Source organism: Perca fluviatilis, chromosome 7 (assembly GCF_010015445.1).
Source record: "Perca fluviatilis chromosome 7, GENO_Pfluv_1.0, whole genome shotgun sequence".
NCBI classification, from domain to species: Eukaryota; Metazoa; Chordata; class Actinopteri; order Perciformes; family Percidae; genus Perca; species Perca fluviatilis.
The window spans coordinates 22,531,140-22,554,114 of record NC_053118.1 but is presented as its reverse complement, the minus strand read 5'-3'; the positions used below and the strand labels follow the sequence as shown (position 1 = coordinate 22,554,114).

General features: G+C 42.3%; 1 protein-coding gene across 1 annotated transcript in view; it reads right to left on the bottom strand.

The window, feature by feature from the left end:
* The window catches only part of adamtsl4 (ADAMTS-like 4), a 37,175-nt gene that overhangs the window by 2,178 nt on the left and 12,022 nt on the right, over positions 1-22,975 (bottom strand). The window contains exons 5-14 of the mRNA XM_039806780.1: positions 13,089-13,191; positions 6,881-7,020; positions 6,203-6,407; positions 5,573-5,757; positions 3,364-3,514; positions 2,550-2,801; positions 2,225-2,354; positions 1,210-1,414; positions 375-548; positions 103-282 (exon numbers count right to left, since the gene is read on the bottom strand). Of these exons, the coding sequence (XP_039662714.1) occupies positions 103-282; positions 375-548; positions 1,210-1,414; positions 2,225-2,354; positions 2,550-2,801; positions 3,364-3,514; positions 5,573-5,757; positions 6,203-6,407; positions 6,881-7,020; positions 13,089-13,191 (1,725 nt within the window). The remainder of the gene's footprint in view (positions 1-102; positions 283-374; positions 549-1,209; positions 1,415-2,224; positions 2,355-2,549; positions 2,802-3,363; positions 3,515-5,572; positions 5,758-6,202; positions 6,408-6,880; positions 7,021-13,088; positions 13,192-22,975) is intronic.

Genomic DNA, 22,975 nt, shown 5'->3' with positions numbered 1-22,975 from the left:
TTACTTACAGTGAGAAAAAACTTGGACACAATTTGCCCTTCAAATCTAGTTTTCCTCCCTTCGTCTCTGCATTTCATTCATTCTTTATCCCCTCCATCCTACCTGTGTCCAGGGGCTGCTGTACCACATGGTTGTTGGCACACAGGGACCCCCGTTGCAGGCCTTCATCTCTGCCGGTTTTTCCCCAACACAGTCTCCTCCTCCTCCACCCTCTCTGACCCCTCCTCGAGTCAGACACAACACCTCCCTCCTTTGCACCCCGGGGCCACACTGCGCCGAACACTGAGGGAAAAAAGTGGAAGATCATGTCGAGGATTACTGTTAAGTGCTGTGGATGTTTGCTTCCTTTGATTCTTTGTATGTGCGTTACTCACAGTGTTGGACCAGTCAGTGAAGTACCAGTTGGTTACACAGGGGCCCATGTTGCACTCCTCGCTTCCTTGCGGGCGAGCCCTGGAGTTGCACTCCTTTTCGTTCACCACGCTGCCTTGATCGCTGATGCAGCGCACACTCCTCGTCCTCCTCCCAACTCCACAGTCCACGGAGCACTGTGACAAATGGAGAGGAGAAAAGCAAGAATGAGTATAAACAGATGAAAGAAAGGGAATTTGCATTATGCCCATTACCTTGATAACAATCTAGAGTTGGTCAAATACTAGTTGACAAATAGGTTGACGGTTGATGATTAATCAATTAATCCTTTATTTGTTCCCAAAGGGCTATTGGTTGTGCAGCAGGAAAACAGAAACCCAAGTACACAAAATATAAAAGCATGTGTATGTAAAACTATTAAAAGTTGTTTGTTGGTTAGAACTGTGTACTTTTCTTATGATTCATATCTGTTATAATTTGTCTATTTACCCAAAATGGGTATTAACTGCTTAATTGGAAAACATAAATTAACCACAATCTTAAAAAACAATTTGTTGCCACCAATGGCACAGAGTCTGCAGCAGTCTCTGACTTAAAAAGTACTTACTAAAATTAAGAGACAAAGATAGAGCCACAGCACCATCATTTCAAATGCCAAATTAAGGGAACTCCATGCACACAAGAACTCTTGCTTTTTTTAACCCAACTCCACCCACTCTGTCTGTGATATGTTAGCAGATTCTGCGATACCGGTACTTTACTTGGTCTCTTTTTACCTTGTACGCAGACCCATTAGCAGATTGATTTTCCAGTTGTACACTGGTATTGTTGACCTACCGTGCTCCAGTCTGAGCCGACCTCCCAGTGGGAGCAGAGGCCGAGCTGACACTTCTGTGTGGACTCTAGTGGCGTAAGGTTGGCACAGCGCTGTGGGTGAACCATGGTGGAGCGGTTCCCAAAGCTCTGCCTGCACTGGAGCTGCCTCTGCTGCACCCCAGGGCCACAGGACACACTGCACTCTGACCATGAACTGGCCTCCCAGCTGAGAGAAACAGAGAGGGAGAGACAGAGAGAGAGAGAGACATGTTTAGGCTACATTTTCCAGGAACATAACATACTCACATGCCTTTAGATGCACAATTACTTCAATAACATCTACTGCTGTGTCTCAGTATTAGATGCTTTTATCAGATCACCACAAATCATGTATGCACTGACAATGACATCAACCATTATGCAAAAAATATGTGTTTTTAGATTTCTGTCAGCATGTTTTGTTACCTTACTGGCTTTTCATCAAGTCATCACACCACTCTCACTTTTAACATGGCGCAAACTAAAGGCAATCCAAACATTTTCTCTATTATTCATTCTTTTTACTTGAGAAAATGTGTACTGCTTTTACATCTTACATTTTAATAATTAAGTCCTTTCTCTCTGTAATTAAAAAATATAGACAGAAATCTGCCACTGCAGTGACATAATAACCTGTTCACAGTAGAATTCAACTTTTTTCAAGAATCTTCCAGAAATGAGTGTCTATATCTTTAGACAAGACAGAATAAGGCAGGCTTGCTGCACTTGGATAAAGAACGTTTATATTTTCTTTTTGAAAATACCTGAAAACAAGGTGATTTGCATTGGATTCATACCACACTGGTAAATATTTTATTTCTTGTCTTAAAAAATGAGACTCAAAGTACAGAAAAATATCATTGTGCAGTAAATTATCAGCTTTGTAAAATGCACTGGCTTCTGAAGAAAAATGCTCTTCTTTCTCTTCCTGGAGAGCTGAATATAAAATAATATACATGGTGTGTTTTTGTTTAACGTAATTGTGTGTTTTTCTCACAACGGTGGGCAGGGATGTGTGTTACACGGCTCCTCCTCAGGACCCGGCTTGGCTGCAGAGTCACACTTCCTCTCTGGCACTTCTTCGTCTGTATGGCGGTTTATACACAGAATGACTCTGTTCTGATAACCTACACAGAGAGATAGACACATGGATAGATGCACAAAGTGAGAAAGATATCAGTTGTATGTTCTTGTATTTGCACCTACGAACCACAGGGTGGAGACATCACTTTATCCAACGTAAGTAAGTAGGAACATTTTCAGCAATGAGTTCAAACATCACATGTTTATTAGGTTCTAACAGGCATTTATGGACTACTTACCTTTGCCACAGGAAGCAGAACACTCTGTGAGTCCTCCTCTTCTCCACACAAACGGTGGCTGTGTGTCCGGTGGCAGGTCAGTGCGAGGGGGGATCCGAGCATTCCTATTGGGTGCAGAGCCTCGAGGACGTGACCTCTCAGGTGTCCATCGGTCCGAGGAGGGGGGAGAGAACACAGAGGTGGAGGGGAAAGAAGGGAATGAAATAGGAGGAGGAGCAGGAGGAGGGTCTTCTACTGACACAGTGAGAGAACCTGGGAGGGAAGAAAAAAATAGATTGACATAAAGAAAATAAAGACATAAAGACAAATTAAAAAGGATAGGAAAGGTGGGGGAAAGAGGTAAATATTGGGAAACAGATACAAGGAGGAGGAGAAAAGAAAGATAAAGAGGTAGGAAAGAGGCGAAACAGGAATGTTGAAATATTGAGACTAGGAGGAAGGCAGTGAGTCAGACGCTCATGATGTCATGATGAGGTCAGGGTCTCATGACAGCGAACATGTGGACCAGATAGCCTCCCATCTAGGTCATACACAAACACACAAACACACAAACACGCTTGCACAAAAAAGCCCTCCCACTTGGCCCACAACCACACCCATCGTGTTTCATTAAGTCATTTGGAAAGAATGAATGTTGAGATGTTTGATTTAGGGTTCAATTCTGCCACTGACCAGATTCAACTATGTGCTAAACATGACTGTCTAGAACCCAGTGTCTCTGTGCTTCTGAATAAAACATGCAGAAAACATGGCTGTCAAAAAGTAAGCCAAACAGAAGAAGGAAAATCAGAAAGTTAATGTGCGATGGACGTACTGCGAAGGGGTGACCTCCCTGGCTCTCGATCCCTCGGCCTCTCTCTGGGTGTCTCCCTCTCTCTCTCTGTCGGCCTCTCCCTCTCTACCTCCCTCTCCACGGGGACATAAAACTCATAGTTGATGCCCGGGTTCTCCTTGTGGAAAATAATCTGGAGAGCAAAACAGGGTGAGAGAACAGACAGACCTATAGGTGAACAGTAGCCAATGACAGGAAACACCCCAAAAACGGATCCCCATAGAGAAATGTACATCGGGATCAGAATGAGCTACAGAACAGCCACCAAGGCCCTGGCAGGGAATCAGTGTAATGCCCAAGGATGCCTCAACAGGGTGTATGCTTGTCTGTGTCACCCCTCTTTATTAAAGGTCCAATGTGTAGGAATTTCTCCCATCTAGCGTTGAGATCACATATCGCAATCAACTCTCTCCCACCACGCAGTTCAAAGTACGTATTACAGCTACGGCCTTCACGCTTCAAAAATCCTTGCTCTTTTCAATATCCTTTTTCTGGGCGAAGAAGAAGACTCCTGTTCCTGAAATTATGATTTTGAATACGTGTGGTCCTCCATGTTTACTTCTTCAAACTTGCCGCAGCCGGGAAGCTACAATACCCATTAGCAGCACCTGTGAGTTTATCATGTGACAGCGAAAACGTGAAAGGCGGAGCAGTATGTCCTCTATGTCCCTTACCGGCTAACGTATTTCAAGATGGCGCATGAATATGGAGCGTCTACATATGTCAATGGCGTCTACCCAAGTTCATGCGAATGCAAATGTAAAATGTCAAGCCAAAAGGAATAATTGGTATTGATGGTGGTGGTAAATATTCATGAAAAAGGACAAGTTTATGAACGGGCAACACAGATTTTGATAATGAACAACTAAATACGTTACACACTGGGCCTCTAAGAAACCCTGAAGACAATCTTACAAGACATTAACATAGTCAAGGTTATCTAAACTTAAATCAGCTGGAGTCCCATGGCAACAACATTTGGATCTGTTATTTTTGGCCAGAGATGGCAATGTAATTTAGGCAGTTGCTCAACACTCCTATGAACTTTGGTGAAACTTTGTCACCTCAGTTCATGACAATGACATAAAGGGATTAAAGTGATACACAAAATCTCTGTCTGTCGAGAACATATCATTTTTAAATTTGTGGTTTTTGCACAGATTAATCAAACAAGTTGTAATGTGTTAATCAGTGAGCTTTAGAGGTGCTGGTAGGCAGAGTTTGTTACCTTTGGACAGAGTTAGAGTAGCTATTTCCAGTCTTTATACTAAACTAAGCTAACGGGCTGCTAGTGGTTAAGATGCCGATCATGACCGTCCCTGTTTCAAATACCTTGCACTGAGTGTTTAGATTTACCTGACATCTCTCCTTTGCCATACTGATGTGATAGTAAGATGAAGTAAAGTAGTTGATGGCGGAAGCCGGAAACAAACCTAAGTTCTGAGTAAACAATGGGTGTAGCTAGTGGTGTAACTTGTGCAACACGCCCTATAAGATCTGGTCATCACATGCTGAGATGGACAAGCTGAGATGTCCTAAAACAGCAAGTGTACAATCAATAAACACTTTTTAATTGGGCTATTTTATAGTTTTTTTTGTGGCCAAACTTAATTTTGTCCCACCAGTGGCAAGGCTCTACAGATAGCAGTCTTTCTATTTTTCATCTATCCAACAATGTCTTTTCCAGCGTGTAATGAGCAGTAAAGCCTCACAGTGCCACTGGCGTGGTTATAGAGGTTTAGTCTTTTTATGTCTTATTTAAAAATCCCATAAAGCCCTAAAAATGCAGGTGATACCAGTGGAGATCAAACTCTGGCTTTGGTGGATGCTTGCTATATTTGAACCCCCTCCTTTCCTGTAGCTAGTGGATGCAAAGCTGCAGATGACTTCTGTTCTTTAATAAGATCTTAGCCTGAGGTTAGAGTTGTTAGTATTAAGCCCCAGATAGCCTGATGTGGCTCAGGCTAAGCTTTAATAGAGCTCTCTTTATTCCGCCATAACGCTAAAATAACTACGCCTATCTGGAAGATCTTACCACAGAGCAGGAGAGCATAGCCTTGGGCTTACGACAATGTTATAGAGATGTGAAATACACTGTATATGTGCATGTGTGCGATTCTTATCATGAACTTATTTTTTCCATGGCCGTGCTCATGTTTGCTTACAGTGTTAAAATAAACACTGTACTTACATATAGCTGTAGCTGTGTGGTGGTGGGTCCTGGAGCCCTGAGGGATTCGCCTTTCTCTTCCTCCCCCTCCGCCTGTGCTCTTGGTCGGGTGTAAGTGAAGGTAGTCCCTCCTGCCTGGTACTCCCCAGGTGGGTCCACAGCCCAACGCCCGTTCACCACTGAAGCCCCTGTGCCACTCCTCATGGCTGGAGAGATGGGTGTGGAGTGTCAGAAAGGAGGAGACAGGGGGAATTTAGCAAGACGTTTTATTTTCTTATTTTAACCTTGTTTAGTCTACATACTGGTGAATTCTTAGGAAACCCCCATAAGCTCAAACACACTCTCAGTCAGACAAACACAGACTTTGGAGTGCTGTCTCATTACCAAACATGAGGAAAAACATTCTCACATACACACTTCACTGGCTCCTTATGGGCTCTAACAATACAAACTTTATCTGCTTGGAGTCTGTGAGGCCACAAAATTTACAGTCTTAGTCCAAGCCAGTGCACACATATTTGTGGGCCAAATCTTATTCCCAAATCTGCAATTCCCTTGCCAACGTCTCACTTCTACTAGAGCTGCAACCAGTATTATGTAAGAAGTTCTAAACTGTGTGTGTGCATTTTGTTTGTGTCTATGAGATCTTACCCAGGTAATTAGGGCTGGCTTGTCTCTCTGTGATGTTAATGAATGTAGCTCCGGGCGGGATGTCCAGGATCTTGTGGTAACCGAGGGGAACCGTGACATTTTGGAAGCTTCCCATCACCTTTCGACAGGAGTTTTCTTGCCCACCACACACTCCACACTTGTCAATCACAGAGCCGGAGCCCAGTACCCCATCGCAACCCTCGGTCTGGCAGGAGAGGAAGGTGAAAAGATGTGAGTGATGGCTCAGACAATGAAGGGGAGAATGGTGGCAGGGGAACAAGAGAGATGTGGGAGGAGGGGTGGGGACAGAGCGGAGAAAAGCTATTCCAATGTGGTTGACATTTCACATCCACCGCCAGTGTTTACTTTACCATTGTTTGTGTAAATTGGTAACTGTTGCTGGCCAGATTATTGCCAGAAACAGAAGTGTGGAATAAGGGCAAAATCAGAGAGTGAGAGTGCAAATGAGAGAAAGTGGGAAAGATACTGAGAACAGAGGCCCAGAGCAGGGTAATAAAAAAAAGGTTGGAGACACTCTGAATCTGAATGCCAGGCTTAAATCAGCCTTCAGACGTAAGACTAAGAGGTTCTGGACTTTGTCAACCCTGGCTAGACAGAATAGACTTGGGCTCAGACACCTGAAGCTAAAATCACACATGCACATTTAAATGTGCTCACCAGACATTGTCCCTCTACACACACGTCGTTGGAGCTGAAGTTGAAGCAGGGGGTCCCGTCTCTGACGCGTTCGGCCTGGCGGACATAGAAGCGATAGCCGGCAGGTCTGCAGGTCAGCTCGCACTGTTTCTCCACACCAACTGCAACACATTGACAGAGGAAAGGAGGATTACTGCACAATGTATTGTTATGTGTGTGTGATCTGTTTAGCTTATTTCGGCGTCTGCCTGGTGTGGAGAAGACCCAGCTAAGGGATGAATGTCTTTCCATGTGGCTTCCTCGAATGTCAGACAGCATCAGAGTGATTAGCTATTTCCCCTGCTGCTCACTTGTGCGAGTGCATTCACTGCTGCACCTTACCATGAGATAGATACCCAGAGGAGAGGTTTAAACATAAGCTCGAGGAAGGTTTTGAGTTATGAGAGGAACCCAACGGGCGCACGCCGCAGGGAGAGATGTACTTGGAGAAAAAGAGAACAGAAGGGAAGAATAAGAGAAAGAGAAGAAAGCTTTAAGGTGAAAGGAAATTGAAGTCCTTCAGTGCTGAGAGAAAAAGCAGACAAATACACGAGTGGAGAATAAAAAGGATCTCATAACACAATAGGGGTGGGGTACAGTAGTATTTCTGTGGTGAAATACAATAAGCAGGTTTAAAGGAATATTTTAACAACTTGGGAAATACTGTATGCTTGTTTGCTTTCTTTTCTAGTATGAAATGTGAAGACATTAATCTTATTTAACTCCCTATAAAACCACAAATTGTCATTTTTACATATTTGTTTATGTAAGCATAACACACATGGACAAAGCCAGCTGTTTCCCTCTGTTTCCAGTGTCAATGCTAAGCTAGGCTAGTAATGTAGGAGCAGTTTTGACAAGATAGAAGAATGTGTGGAATAAAAAAAAACAATATTGCCCTGATTCTGCTGCAGCAATTTTAATACTTTTTCAAAAATACTGTTTATTTATTTTGACAATGTTACAGAGGAGCATTTCTAAATTGGTCCCTTTTAACACAGACATGAAATGATCTTCTTGTCTTGAAAAGAAAGTGAAAAAGCGTATTTGCCAAAAATGTTGAACTATTCCTTTAAAGAAGAGAGAAAGAGACAGAGGAATGGGCAAAAACAGGAAGGGACAATGAGTGGCTCCACTGTTCATCATCCTCTTTTAGGTTAGAGATTGGGGTCTAGCAGGGGTTAAAGGCCTAGGGCAGAGCTGGTGTGTGTTTGTGTATAGGGCTGCGTTTGTGTGTAAAATAGAGCCATAAACATGAGCTCATAGCATACGTAAGGGGTCATAGATTTTGTTGCAGATGGGAGGGAGGAGTTTCTGTCACTGGGAGTTCAAGGGTTAAAAGGACAAATTCTGTGCTTCTGAAATTATGACTTCTCACTGTGGTGTCGTGTTTCCAAATTACGACAGAAATGTGCCCACTATTGAATTCTATATAAATATGAAGAACATGACACCTTGTGGTCAAACGTTTTGCACAGTTATATTATTCTGTCCTTGAAGCAGTTTGAAAAATAGGGTTTCTCTCCAAAAGCCCATCTTTTGTGAAGTAAATTTGACATTTTTAAGTAATCAAAGTGTGGTTCTGATATTACACCAATGCCACCTAGTTTTCATATAATAACACTGAAGATTGTTTCACCATGGGAAGACCTTCTCTCCCATTTCAATAAGCCATCATCACCAAGTAACCCAAAGCCCCTACCATCTTCAAAGTCAAGATGTTCGTAGGCGATAGCCGAGAACAAAGACTAAAGGTCAAATACCTGACCCCTGCTTTCACCTTGTGTGTCCAAGAGAGAATGCAGAAAGTGTGTAGTGAACTTAAAGTAACTCCATATGTCTCATAGAATCTGTTTCTTAAATCTCTACTTTTAAGTGCAACAATGCTACGGCAGGTATAATATAACTAGTACACAAGTCATCATACTGGAAAAATGGCAAACCTCGAGACAGAAGAGAAGGATTAGTAAAACTGGACAGTTAGAATGCCATTTCATTGTTTTGTTTGTTTCCATTTCAGCAAATAAAAGCACAAGTAGTATCCTATTTTGAGTGAACCTAGTATCATCTTAATGATGAAAAAACTCCGGAGACATTAAGGAGTGAATTTTTCTCACTAAGTGTCTGGAAGTGGTCAGGAAGTCATAAACGTGAATCAATTGACAATTGAAGTCTGGATGTACTAGATACATCAATTTACTTGTAAATATACTCCGGAAACATAGAAGTGGCCCTTCAGCATAGGTAAACATCAACTCTATAATACTTTAAGGAGAAGAGACAGTTTCAGTGGAACAGCAACTCATCAGAGTTTACTGTTGCTGGAACAATGTATGAATTCTGTCAAATGGTTCTAAAATATGGTGAGAGAGAATATAAAACATCAGAAAAGAAAGTGCTTCATCAACATACCACATTGTGTCATCAGCATACAGTATGTGGAAACAATCAAATGCCAGTGAGAGAAGAAAACTGCTTTCATTTAGAAAAAAACATCAGTGAGCATTTAATAAAGATGATTTTATATTCAAACTCATAACTGTCTTTTTGTCAGATCAGCCGACTCTGATCTACAGCAGCTTCCTGTTCTCTGCTTTACAGAAAAGGAATTTGTTCTTTTAAACTACTTGATATAACAATGTGGGATGAAAAAATATTTTTTTAATGGATTTAACTGATTTCGATTAACACATGAATGTCAATCTTGTTAGCTGCATATAACTACTGTACAATAATTAGTATGAAAGCATTAGCTGCTGTCCATTATTGCCATGCAAAAGGTCAAACGTCCATCTCCACTTATTTGCCACCATTTACTTGTCTTAAAATTGCAGCGACATGGATATACAGTACATATTTAGAAAGACAGAGGAAGGGAGGCAGTGTTCCCACCCTCTCTCTCTCCACCCTTGTTCTCTCTTTCTGTCTGTCATAGTTATCTTTGAGAGATTAGACTGGAGACAGTGACAGAAAAGAGAGGGGGAGACGTGTTGCCACTCATGTACTCTCTGCCTCTCTCTCTATGCTTCCTCATCATCTCCCTTATTCTCCATCTCCTCTTCATCCTGCCCTGAAGTCAAGTTTGAGTGCCCTCCAACTCCTAATCATCTTTCTCTCTATTTTAGCATCTTTGACTTTCATTTGTCTCTAGCTACTGCACTCTGCTTCTCTGTTCCCCTCTTCGCCTCAATCTCGGGCCTCTCCCTCTCTCCCTCTCTGAGCTTAGTGTTCAGACAGTGGAATATATGTTGTCTAAATATACTTCCCCACTATCTCTCCGTCTAAACAAACTCCAACAGGGAGAGAGAAAGAGTGAGGCAGTGGGACAGGAAGAGGGGAGGATGGGTGCGTAGAGAGGGGATGAGGCCTTAAAAAAAGGGAATATTCAAGTAAAACAACACCTGCACGTGCAGTGCTTACAAAACTACAGAGGTACTGTTATTCAGAGCGCCAAGCTTGTGAGGGGAAACATTACCACTAAAATAAATCACTTCTGTTGTTTATAACCATAATGGCAGCTTCACAGTTTAAGCTATGAGTTCCAAACCATAGGCCACAACACTTTGCAGTACATACATAACAGGGCTGTCACCTTGGAGGCAAAAAAACACACACTAAGTAGCAAGAGCTGACTGCATGGTTCAATGTAAATACTTATGGGAATTATATGCAGTGCCGTACAAAGTCCTAAACAGATGAGTGCAGCTGGAGAGAAATGACTAATACACCATTCGATGTTGAAACACGCACACTCCTCGCAGCCTCCAGTGTGTTGATGGGAAGCTAGATATGAAGGTTTGGGTTGTAGCCAATGGGACCGGACTGAAGTAAACAGTGCAATACAGTTTACTTAGCAGAGTGGAAAAGGATCATCTCCAGCGCAGATCGAGCGTGTCTGACCCAGCTGACGTCATCTGCAAATACCTTTGACACATACCGGACCGTATCTACCCCCATCAGAGTCATCACTACCATTAAATGTGACATCTGACATTTAGAAGCTTCTTTTATCCAAAAAACATCCTCACAGTGATATGACTTTGCTGTTTCTTTACCAGGATTCTACCAGGATTTACCCATGTACCACCCACCCCCCCACTATAAGCGTTTGTCTCTGTTTTTCTTCCTGTCCTCTCCTCTTCTCAGCAGATCTCAAGGACAAGCTGGTTTTAAAATGAGCAGAGTGGAGCAGAGGGCAAGGACGCACAGCAGATAGAGAGAATTTAGGAGCAGCTCATTTCAGGATAAATACAGTAATCTCACTCTTTCCCCTCACAAACACACAGAGACGGGAGTTGGTGGGTGAAAGGAAAGCCCCTGTGTGTTTATGCAGACAGTTAGACTCCAGCTGATACCCCTGCGATGACTCCCCGTGCAGATGTACAGCATGCATTGTCTAGATACACCTGCATCCTCAAAACTGGCCTGAGGCTCCTCTGACAAGACCAAAACATATCAGAACAGCCTTTAAGGTGTACTCCCTCTGTTGACCTTTTACAAGTAATACAACAGCTGTTAAACAGTTGCCTGTTTACACATCCAGCTGTGATAGAACAAAATTAGCATTAATTTGCATTTGTGTTTCTGGCTCCCTGAATATTCACTCTCCTTTCAGCTCCATTTTACTCAACACTAGGAAATATCTGCGTCTTTAGCTGCTAAATTTCTTTCACCTTTCAGCTTTCTTCACTAGCTACTCACTGTCTGCTGCTTGGTGCTGATCAGGTCGTGTACTATGGGTTAATTTGAGCTTTTGCACTGAAACAGCTGCCTGCTGCATCTGGAAATAAGGTTGATGAGATAGGTGACATTGAAATCAGTAAAGCTGCAGGGCGTAAAACCAAAACAATTAGCTGAAAGATGCTAAAATTCTCCACAGGCAAAGTCGGGTGAAATTTCTCTGTGGGTTCGTCGATCAAGCCTTTTCGAGTTTTTATCCTGTCATTCTTCATGACATCTTATTTGTGTTACATGCTCTTCCAGGTTTGTGTATTTTTTGACAAGTGTGTTATGTGTGTTTTAACACAGAATGTATGTGGTTGGTGTTGCTGATCTAGTGTGTCTGGCCCTACTCTCTCACAGTGTGTGCATTGAGGAATGTCAGCCAGCTGATACAGTAATCACAAGTGGATAGACAGACAGATACACAAACATACATGCACAAACATTTTTTTCTTCCAGATCCATTAAGCCATTCATCTACAGTACAAGCACCCTTTTCAATACGTTCATACTGTAAATACACAGAGGCTTGTACACATAAGTCTAATGACAAATATTGTTGATATCATCTCACAGCTGTGTTTCTTTCTACTCTCTTTCTCTTCCCCTCCTCCATCTCTCACTCCCAAATCCCCCCCATGTTTTGTAATATTCTCTCCATCCACTCTTCTTTTTCTTTTAAATTCCTCAAATATCTGTTTAACGTTTTCTCTCTTTCTCTTTCTTCAGAGAATTTCAGAGAATTTCTCCAGCATTGGAAAACAAAGATAAATAGACACTCTTCATTAAGCTGAACTATGATACACTTAACACAAAAGTAAACAAACACACAGACACACTCACACACACGCACGCACGCACGTGCGCACACACACACACACACACACACACACACACACACACACACACACACACACACACACACACACACACACACACACACACACGCTACATTGTCTCCCTTTGCTCCCAGTGGTCATTTGACAAAACACTTGCATCCCATCACCTCTCACCTCCCCTTCTCTGTCTTTTTCTTTCTTTCTCTATCTCACTCAGTAGGAATCTGTGGTTAGTCGGGGCTGGGAGGAGAAGCTTGGCAGGAGAGAAAGGGAGATGTTGGACAAATGATAGGAAACATAGAGGAGGTAGAGTGTTTTTGTGCAAAGAATAAAAAGCGGATTAAGTTCCAGTCATTGTCTTTTTCTCTTGACTCTCACCACCCTCGTCGCTGCAAGTACTGCAAGCCAATGAGAGGAGGGATTGTGGTGGGTTGAGCATGCAGTGAAAGGCCTGCCAACACAGTAATACCAGAGCAACATTTAACTCATTTAATGACACATTTTACTGACGCTCCCCCCACCCCCCTTTCCTCTCCTAGCATTTAATTCTCGCAATAAGCCTATTATCACATTGAAGCACTGTGCAGCTAAACCCTAAACTACCATGTGTGTGTTAACTCAATACTCACCCTCAGTGAAAGGTTCCCAGTTGTAGAGGCGACCCATGAACTCCTGGGTGTTAAAGGCTGCACACTGCTCTGCTCTGGAGTCCAACGCACCTCCTCCACAAACCTGGAGGACAGAAACACAGGAGAAGACCGAGAGTTTCAAATGCATTGCCACAAATACAACTGATATGAAATAGCCCAGCTATTAAACCTGTGGTCATTTCTCTCCCAGTCCCTGAAGAAGTAAGGGTGGAGTGGACTGTTGAAAAACTGAAAAACAGCTAATAAATACGGGGAGAATTAATTTAAGATCATAGAGGTAAGAGCAAACACGCCATACCCATACACACAAACACACACATAGTCTCCATGCTGCATTTGGCAGTCAGCGAGTGTATTAACCATATGGAAATAATAGATTTTTTGGAAGCGGCTGCTCACATAAATCCACCATGGCTTACAGTGCATGACCACAGAATGTGATGTGAATGCACACGTGTGTGTGTGTGTGTGTGTGTGTGTGTGTGTGTGTGTGTGTGTGTGTGTGTGTGTGTGTGTGTGTGTGTGTGTGTGTGAGCACGTGTCCAGCTTGTGCTCGTTCAAGCAGAGTCCTCATGGAGCAATATACTGGAAAGAGTTTTAACATACCTGCACTTAAACGGCCCTAACACATCAGACAGACACAACTGTGCTGGTTTATACTGTACTGACCATAACTCACATTGCCCCAGTCCTGTGGGACACACACACACACACACACACACACACACACACACACACACACACACACACACACCTCATGACTTTGGTGATCAATAGACCCCAAATCTTAATTTAATTTAAATACATGCAAACTAATTACCTGACATTCCCATCAGCCTCAGCTGTACTTTGTGTTTAGTGCCAATTAGCAAATGATAGACAGTGATATTGAACATGGTAAGCAATATACCTGCTATGCACCATGTTAGCATTGTCATTGTGAGGATGTTGGCATTCGTATTTAGCTCAAAGCACTGCTGTGCTGTGACTCACAGGGCTGCAAACAGGACCAAAGGGAACAAAATCCACCTACAGCACCTCTAAACCTCATTACTGTAATTAACACCTTAGAGGCGCAGTATCTTGTGCTAAGCTAAGCTAACTGGCTGCTAGCGGTAGCTTCATACAGTATAACGGACAGATATGAGAGTGGCGACTGAGCTTACTGTAAGTACATTATGCTGATTTTACTTTAGTATTTTTATTTAAGGAACATTTGAATGCAGGATCTTTACTTATAATGGAGTATTTTTTACATTGATGTACTTTTACTTGAGTAAAGAATCTACATACTTGTTTCACCACTAAAAAAACACACACACACACACACACACACACACACACACACACACACACACACACACACACACACACACACATACACACACACACACAGAGCTCTCAGATTTCTTTGCAACTAATCTCTGTCAGCTCCACAATCATCTTGTCTTTCGCTCCTCTTTCTTTGATTCGTTCCTCTTGTCTTTTGTTTTTATGTCGATCTCTCTCCACTCACACAGCTGTCAGAAACAGCTGGAAAGTTCCTAGTCACTCATCTGGGGAGACAAGTGCAGGGGAGGAGGCGGATTTGTACGCACACACACACACACACACACACACACTGTTCCCATGTGAACCAGCCTCTGCGACAAAGTGGAACTAAAAGTCTCTCATGGATAAACAGTCAAAGCATGCACTCATTGACACTGGCTTTGCTGAATTTCACACTTACACTGTGTTGTGTTTGTATGAGTAAAGGAACGTATGTCGCCGTCATGTCACAAGGCACTCATAAGGATCATCTGTTGTTTCTCTTCTAGTGGAGTGTGAAACCAGCTCATGAAACTTTTTGTGGTACGCTCTGCCACAATTTCACACTGCTGAAATAGACTTATTTTTCTGTTATTTATGGGCGATATTTTATAGTCTGGTTTAAGCCTCTTATATGAGAGTGTGTCTGTCTGCACCTTTATACAATCTATGGTTTGAGCTATATCCACTGAATAAATATGTATGTATGTGTGTGTGTGTGTGTGTGTGTGTGTGTGTGTGTGTGTGGGTGGGTGGAGGTTGCAGGGCGCTTGAGGGTCAGTGTACGCATGTGACCTGATGTTTTCAACTAACCGTGTAAATCTACCAGGACGTGTGTGTGAAATGCGGTTGGTAATGGTTGTAAATATTTCTGCAGGACACAAACATGTTGGGCCCCATTTCAAACAGGATAGTTCCTGTGTATCTGTGTGTGTGTGTGTGCCTGTATGAATAGAAAACAAACCTAAACACACACACAAACAAGGATGGTGTGTGTGTGCAGCTATGCTACAGTAGAGTAAAAAGAAAGAAAGAGCTTCCATAAAAGACAAAATGAGGAATGTAAAATGAAAAGAGAGAATGAAAGTAAAAGTCAATTGTGTTCATTCATGCGTTGGTGATTGTATGAGCGCTACAGGGCAAGTAGATTCTCCTCCCAAAAGAGAGTTTAGGGTGTGTAAAAACATCGGGAGGCTAATGGACTGAATGGAGGACAGAGGGAGGGGAGGTAAAGTTAGAGTAAAAACTGGTGTTTCATAGTTCTGGAGGAGAATGTGTGTGGTATTGTAAGGAAAGGTATAATTATGGTGTTCCCCCAGTTACTAGTGCAGGGTTAGGGGGTCTCCCCATAACTGTGAACAGAAGGAGCGGTGACAGGACGGGAAGGGGGAGGGGGTCGTTATTGAATAGGCCAATGAGGGGAGAAAAAAGACAGCGATGGCTTTTACAGAAGTAAAATTCTTAAAGAGGGGGGATGATGGAAGGAGATAAAGATGGTGTGTGGTGAGGGAAAGGCAGCGAGGATGAGTCTGGGCCTGTGGATGAAATCAAAACACTCAAACCACGAGACCACTCCAAACAAAGTCAGTCAAATTTAATTATGTAGCAACATTCAATGTTTAAAAAAAAATAAAAAATAAAAAAAAAGAGTTTGTTACTTGCCTCATGTCAGTTTATTAAGCTGTGTATCAACTAGCATCACTGTAAGTAGGCCTAGATAACTGGAAGATTTCTAAAAATTTGAAATATCTCTTTGGACTCTGACTCATCATGTCAGTTGTCTTTTTTAGATAATTCTTTGGCCTTTAGCCTTTATTTTTGTCACCAGAGGTAAAGAAAGGAAATGAGAGAAGAGAGATATGCAACAAAGGTCCCTGACTGAAGTCAATTCGTGATAAGCAGCTTAACCACCAGGACACATTATTTTTTACTTTTCATAGTTAAGGGTGGGTATTAAACCTCAATACTGATGAATACTAATGTAGCCACAGCACAGAATATCAAAAAATGTCTGGTTGTATTTATAATCTTGTATACATATTTTTTTCGGTCCTGGATTTAAATCTAATCTTTTTTTGCTGATGTTTTTAATTCAGCGAGGTTTTTGTAGGGCTGCTTGTGTTTGGACAACATTTAACATACAGTATGAGAACTTCAGCTTCTTTTGTTATTTTGTTGTTGTTGTAGAAATAATTATATTTCTCAAAATGAAGCACTGAAAAAAGAATGGCTTGTTGTGTTGTGTTTTTCTGTGTGGATTTTATTTTTGAATAATATTGATTAGAAATGATGGTCTCTTCCAACTTGGATTCTGTTTTTCTGGTTATCATTTACACTCCACATGGCAATCAGTGAGTTATGATAATATTATGCTTACTGAAGTAAGGACTAAGGTCTGCAAACACGGCTACAATCACTACAATGAAGTCAGCTGGGAAACACGAGTGGTCAGACAATCAGACAGGATATATACAAGCCAACAGTTGAGTGAGATTAAAATAAACCACTTAAGAGGTAAAACCGAAAGTGAGCCTACAAAAATGTTGGCAATAGACCTTCATTGTAAAGCAAAACTGGCTAACTAAGTCCCAGGTTGTATAAAACAGTGATTTCCTCTTAACTGCAATGACTTCTTACTCACAGTAATATCACAACTCGTTCCTTATACACCATCAAAGTACCTGAAACTAACCTGAAACCACTGTAAGACTTTTTGATCGGTAAGTAAACATAAAAGAAGCATGAAGTGAAAGACATAAAAACTGGATGCTACTAACAGACATGGTGAACAAGTGAAAGATGGATAGCAGCAGAGAGCAGGTGAAAGAAAAGTGAATACAGCTGACGAGAGACAGTCAAGTGTTTTGTACGGGAGCTGTGAACGTTACAGATGTGTTTTACAACCAGGGAGGGGGCGAGAAAAGGTCTGTGGGCAATATATAGGAGCATGTAAAGGAGGAGGGGAGGTTACTGCCTGAGGGCTAAAAGCTTTGTTCACACACACACACACACACACACACACACACACACACACAGGAACAAAAAATGCCACACACAAGCCAATCCTGGTCACACATAACACAAACGTGAAACACAAACACCAACTCAGGCAAGACTAATGACTTTTAAGGAGGAACACATTATTAGCCAAGCAGGAACCTTGCACCACATGTGTATTTCCGTAGGGGAAAGCCAGGTTGACACGTCATTCTCCATGCAAGTCTCTGCCTGCACAGCTGGCCATAGCACCTTAATACCACATACAGGTTAAGGCTGGCCGGTCATTCCTCAAGCATTACTGCGACATGACAGACAAAACAACTGACTGCTGGCCCCTGCAGCCATACATCAACACACTCCACACGCCAGGACTAATCACAGTATGCATGCACACAAATCCTTTGTGTACTGTATGTGTTTGTCCTTAGCAATTAACATTCTCCGGCTAATCTTGTGACCGAGGCCGTGTGTCGCCGCTTTGCAGGACACCACCCAGCTCTTAGCCTTGACATCGAGGGGGGAAGTCAGGAATCCTCCAGAGGAAACACTGCTCATCGATCAACAAGTGAAGGAGGCCAGTGCTGCGCGAGACGAACGGCAAGAAATGTTGCTGTTATTCTCAGAAGAAATTTGAGTTTGAGCCAAAAAACAACTTTACTGTTCTAGGCAAAGAAAAGAGAAGAAAACACTACATAATCACTGTAACCACAAGATCAATAAATTAAACCAGAACTTTGCTCGAAGGCACTGAAAATGACAATATTTCCATGTTCCACTTTCCATGCAGCAGCTCTAAAAACCCACATCTTATTTCTACAAACCAGCACAGTGATAACTCTTGATATAACACATATTTTCATAATAACAAATGGGTGTGTGAGAAAGTGTAGACAGCTTAGTTTTCAGGGCTCATTTTTAATAACAGTTCCCAAAGTCTGCGCTGAACTATGTAAGAGAGCTTTTACTGAAGACAGTAATGCTGCTTCCTTTGCCGGGAACATTTTGGAATGGGATCTAAAATTGCAAAAGTTGGACTTTCTCTGTGAATTCAAATCCTTGGTGCAAAATGTTGACATATTGCTTTAAATAAAGAGTACATTTAAATCTAGAACTGCAAGCAGTTATACAGGGTCCAAGCCTCCCTGTGTCCGCGAGTCGAACCCAAGTCGAAACCCAAAGTGTGATGGAGGCAAGGCAAACAACAGGAAATATCGCTAAGGGTGAGCTGCAAAGTGTGTAGTAAATTGAAAATGCAAACTTCACATGAGCCTTTCATGAGATATAAACTTTTCATATTTGTACCACCCCTAATTGCCAATGTTCGCGAAATTTGGTACAGGGCCTCAGAGTGGAATGGCAAACAAAAAATGTTGCGTTAATAGCATTTACTTTAGACGAGAAATGCAAAGGTTTGTGTATTGGTCGCTAGCTACAAAAAGATTTTGAACCGAGCAAAATTCTTTTGAAACTTCTTGTCAGGTCCATCTGAAGATGCTATATGCCAAGTTTGGTGCAGATCGGATGCACGGCCTAGGAGGAGTTCTGAAAAAGTAAGTTTCCGATCTAATCTAGGCGGATATGGGCGTGGCCTATATCACAAGATTTAGCTAAATTCAGGGAATGTATGAATATACTTCTTTTTAAGGTGCGGTGTACAGTATGGGAGTTATAGGGCAAAACACGTTATTTATATTATAGCAGCTGCTGCTGGCAGTAGTGTGTCAATTTGTGTGCCTGAGGTCCGCAGGGTTCTGGACCAGTTATGAAAATTGCATTGCCACATTATACACAGTTTAGGCTGCAGCAACACTTTTATAGTAAGAAAAAAATAAAATGCGATTACAATAGGGTTCCCCGCACCGCTGGTACTCGGAGCCATGTTGCCTTGCAGGCTTACGCGGGCTCCCAGGCCCCTTGGGCTTGGACCCCTAAAAAGAGAGAAAAGTAAGAAATGACAGATGGGGTGGAAAGTGAGTGAGAGGAAAGGCAGAAAGGGATGGAAAAAAAACATGACAGAGGGAAACAGTGCACACAGGTACTGATACAACAGACTTTAACAAGCAGAGGTACCTGGTTTTTGTAGAGAAGCAGGTACTTCTGCTTGTTAAAGTAATGAAGCAAAGAAAGTACAGATCGGTCTAAATGAAGCAATGTGTTTGAGTGTTTGTGTGTGTTTGATTCCCAAAAACAAAAACATCTGTGCCTCTTGAAAACAACAGCAAGTGTGGCAGGGTCTGCGTAGTTATTAGAGCTGACGAGTGTGGCGCCGGGCTGATAGTCGTAAAAATATATTTCCTGTTGAATGACAGACTGTGATCAGATCATCTGACTCATTGCAGCAGCCTGAAGCCACGTCAGTGTGTAGAGTATAGGCACAACACAAACTCCTCTGGTTTCAGCCACAGGAGCGAGACCAATTACGTTTTAGTGTGTTTCAAGTATTACGTGTTTATTCAGGTATTATGTCTGCTCAAGAGTGTAGGTTTGGTGTCAGAAGTGGTAAGATGTTAACAATGAAGTCAGAGTCAGATTTATTCATGTATGTGTAAATCCAAATGACAATGGAATTAGTTATTGTGAACTTACCCAATTTAAAATTGTTAAAATAGTTTCCTTGATCGAGACCCGATACTTCAAGTTTACTAAAAAAGTCAGGGAAGTGCTTTTGTTACTTGTTACTTGAGTAGTGCCTGCAGTAATCTCCACCAAAGGGCTGAAACAATTTGTCAAGTAATCAATTAGATTAGAAGTAGATTGACGAAAAAATAATCAGCAACTAATTTAGATAATCAATTAATCACAGCAACTTGCACGATTTATCATAAAGCAGAATGTGTGAGAGAGAGAGTGTGTGTGTGTGCATAGGCGTCGATTTTGGTGGGGACGGTGGGTACGTGTACCTACCAGATTTCGTCATGAGTCAACTTGTACCCACCACTTTTTTTTGAAAACCTCAAGCTCAATTTAGTTAAAAAGAAGAAAAAAAGTCCATAACACATATAATTCTTGAGCGACAGAATGCCAAAAAATCCACAACAATCTCTATCCCCACAGGGCAGGCACAGACCCCCCCCACACACACACACACACACACACACACACAAACACACACACACACACACAAACACATACAGCCGCTCTGCTGCAGCGCTGGCTGCACGCTTCTCTGTCCACAACACTACCTGTCGGGACATTCTGCTTAACATGAAAAAGCTTAACGTGGTTTAATGTACCTCAACAACGATCAATGATTAGGCTACCAAATTCCTCTCTCATATTGCTCCTCATAACCACTGAAAACTGTCAAAAAATCGAACCAGAAATGTGGTGATGATTGATCGTTGTTTAGGTACATTAAACCACATTAAGCTTTTTCACGTTAGGACTTATAAAAAAAATGAATGTGTCATGTACCCAGCACCTCTGTAAATGTACTTCCAAATGCGTCTCTGTCCCCAGCACATTTGAAACCAAACTGACGCCCATGTGTGTGTGTGTGTGTGTGTTCTTGTTTAACTACATTTGTGGGGTCCAAAAACTGGGAGTCCAGTATACTTGTGGGGTCCCGACAGCTTTGTGGGGCCAAAATGCTGGACCCCACAACTTTAAAGGGCTGTTTGAGGGTTAAGACTTGTTTTTAGTATTATGGATATAATTAGGTCATGGTTAGGGCTAGTTTGAGGATTAAGTTTAGGCATTTAGTTGTGATGGTTAAGGTTAGGTAAGGGGCTAGGGAATGCATTATGACGGGTCCCCACAAAGTGCCACAAACCTGTGTGTGTGTGTGTGTGTGTGTGTGTGTGTGTGTGTGTGGGGGGGGGGTCCTAGTTAGTGTCCTCATTTAGGATCCTAGTGGCCTGAGGGCCTGAGCCTCTCAGTGTTGGTGTGGTGTATTGGTGTATTCGGTACGTTCTAACTGACCTCAACAAGGAGAAAAAGGTGGTTTAGATCTTTAATAATCTCCTAGCCTTTTCCTTGCAGTGCCTGGTGTAAATATGCAGAGGAGGTGCACACTGTAAGTACTTGGCAAATATTTACTCTTAAGTGGAGGACAGAAAGGCGAGAGGGAATGCTTCGAGAATCAATGAAACCAAAGACGTGAGAAAGGAAAGGAAAGTAAGAGGAGTATGTCTTTCTGTGAAACGTCTGCTTCAAGCTGGTGTGTCTCTTGTTGTTTTTTTCAGTCAGCTTCTTCTCGTATTCCACCTTTTCCTCCCCTCTCCCTCTGACAGAATAACTTCTCCTCTTGTTACACTCTGCACTCTCACACACACACACACACACACACGAACACACACACACACTGTAGCAAACCAGGAGAATCAGGCCAGCCAATCCGGCACAGGGGGCGGGTCCATAGACTCAGATACGTACTACCCATTGACATATATAAAATGGACCAACAGAGCCCGTGTCTCTGGACGGAGACCAGTGAAGGATATTAGAAGCACTTTTCCATTGAGCGCTGAGCATTACTGCGCAGCCTCCAAGTGACAGAGACAACATAAATGTGACGTGAGCAACCTGTCTGACTGTAAGTCTTCTGGTAGCTGTGCCAAGAGAAATCTCAATCATTCCCAATCTTACAGAGACAGAGAGTGTATATGTAAGGAGATAACATGGGCACAGGCTAATTATTGCTAACTAAAATGCTAGTTAACATCAGTAATTAAACCTAAACAGCTCATGTAAGTCCAAACTGCCTGCGAGCTTCTCCTGTACTATACGGTAATTCCTCTACTATGCGACAGTAAGTCGCTTGGTTATGACCCAATCGTTAGCCTATTTTTACAAAAACGTCTGCTACGGAGCCATAATGTGAGTTACAAGGTAATGGAGCCTTTTATACATTGTCGTGTTTCTTTAGAAATGAACAATGGACAAATAGAGTCTTTAAACGCTTCAGATGTAAAGTTATTCGCTGTCAAAGTGACGGCAAAATGAATGGCAGTCAATGGAATGCTAACGGCGGGTGATCGCTTGTTAGCATCAAAATGGCGCTATAGGAGCTATGCATTCCAGACGCGCGCTTACTCCCTTGGTACTACCGGCAATACACGGGTTTCCTGTTAACAAACATTACTGGGTGCGTGCGCATACCGGAGGCAGAAAGCCAGATTGGTAAACTGGTCTGCTACTGCAACAACCTTAAGTATTGAAGCTTTCCTTATTGTTTGTATATAAATAAAATGTGATTTTAGTTGGATCTGTTTGTCTGTCTTTAATTTTGCAGTGTTACTGTGATATATATGTACGGTTATAACATTTTAAGCTAATGTAATAGCCAATATTAGCAGCAGGGTTACCCCTGAGTGTACCCCCTATGGTTGGTTTATGCCTTTTTGGAAAAGGTACGATATATGTGACTCCATTTCAAAATATCACTGCAGGTTGACTGTTTTTAGCAGCAGAGGTTGATTGTGGCCGAGTTGACTTACACTATGCTACTGCTACTAGCTACACGAAACACGTCTTCTTTCTGCCTCCCGGTTGTGTGCGCAAGCAGTAATGACGTTGCCGAGAAATCCATGTATACGTCATCTGAGGGAAGGTCT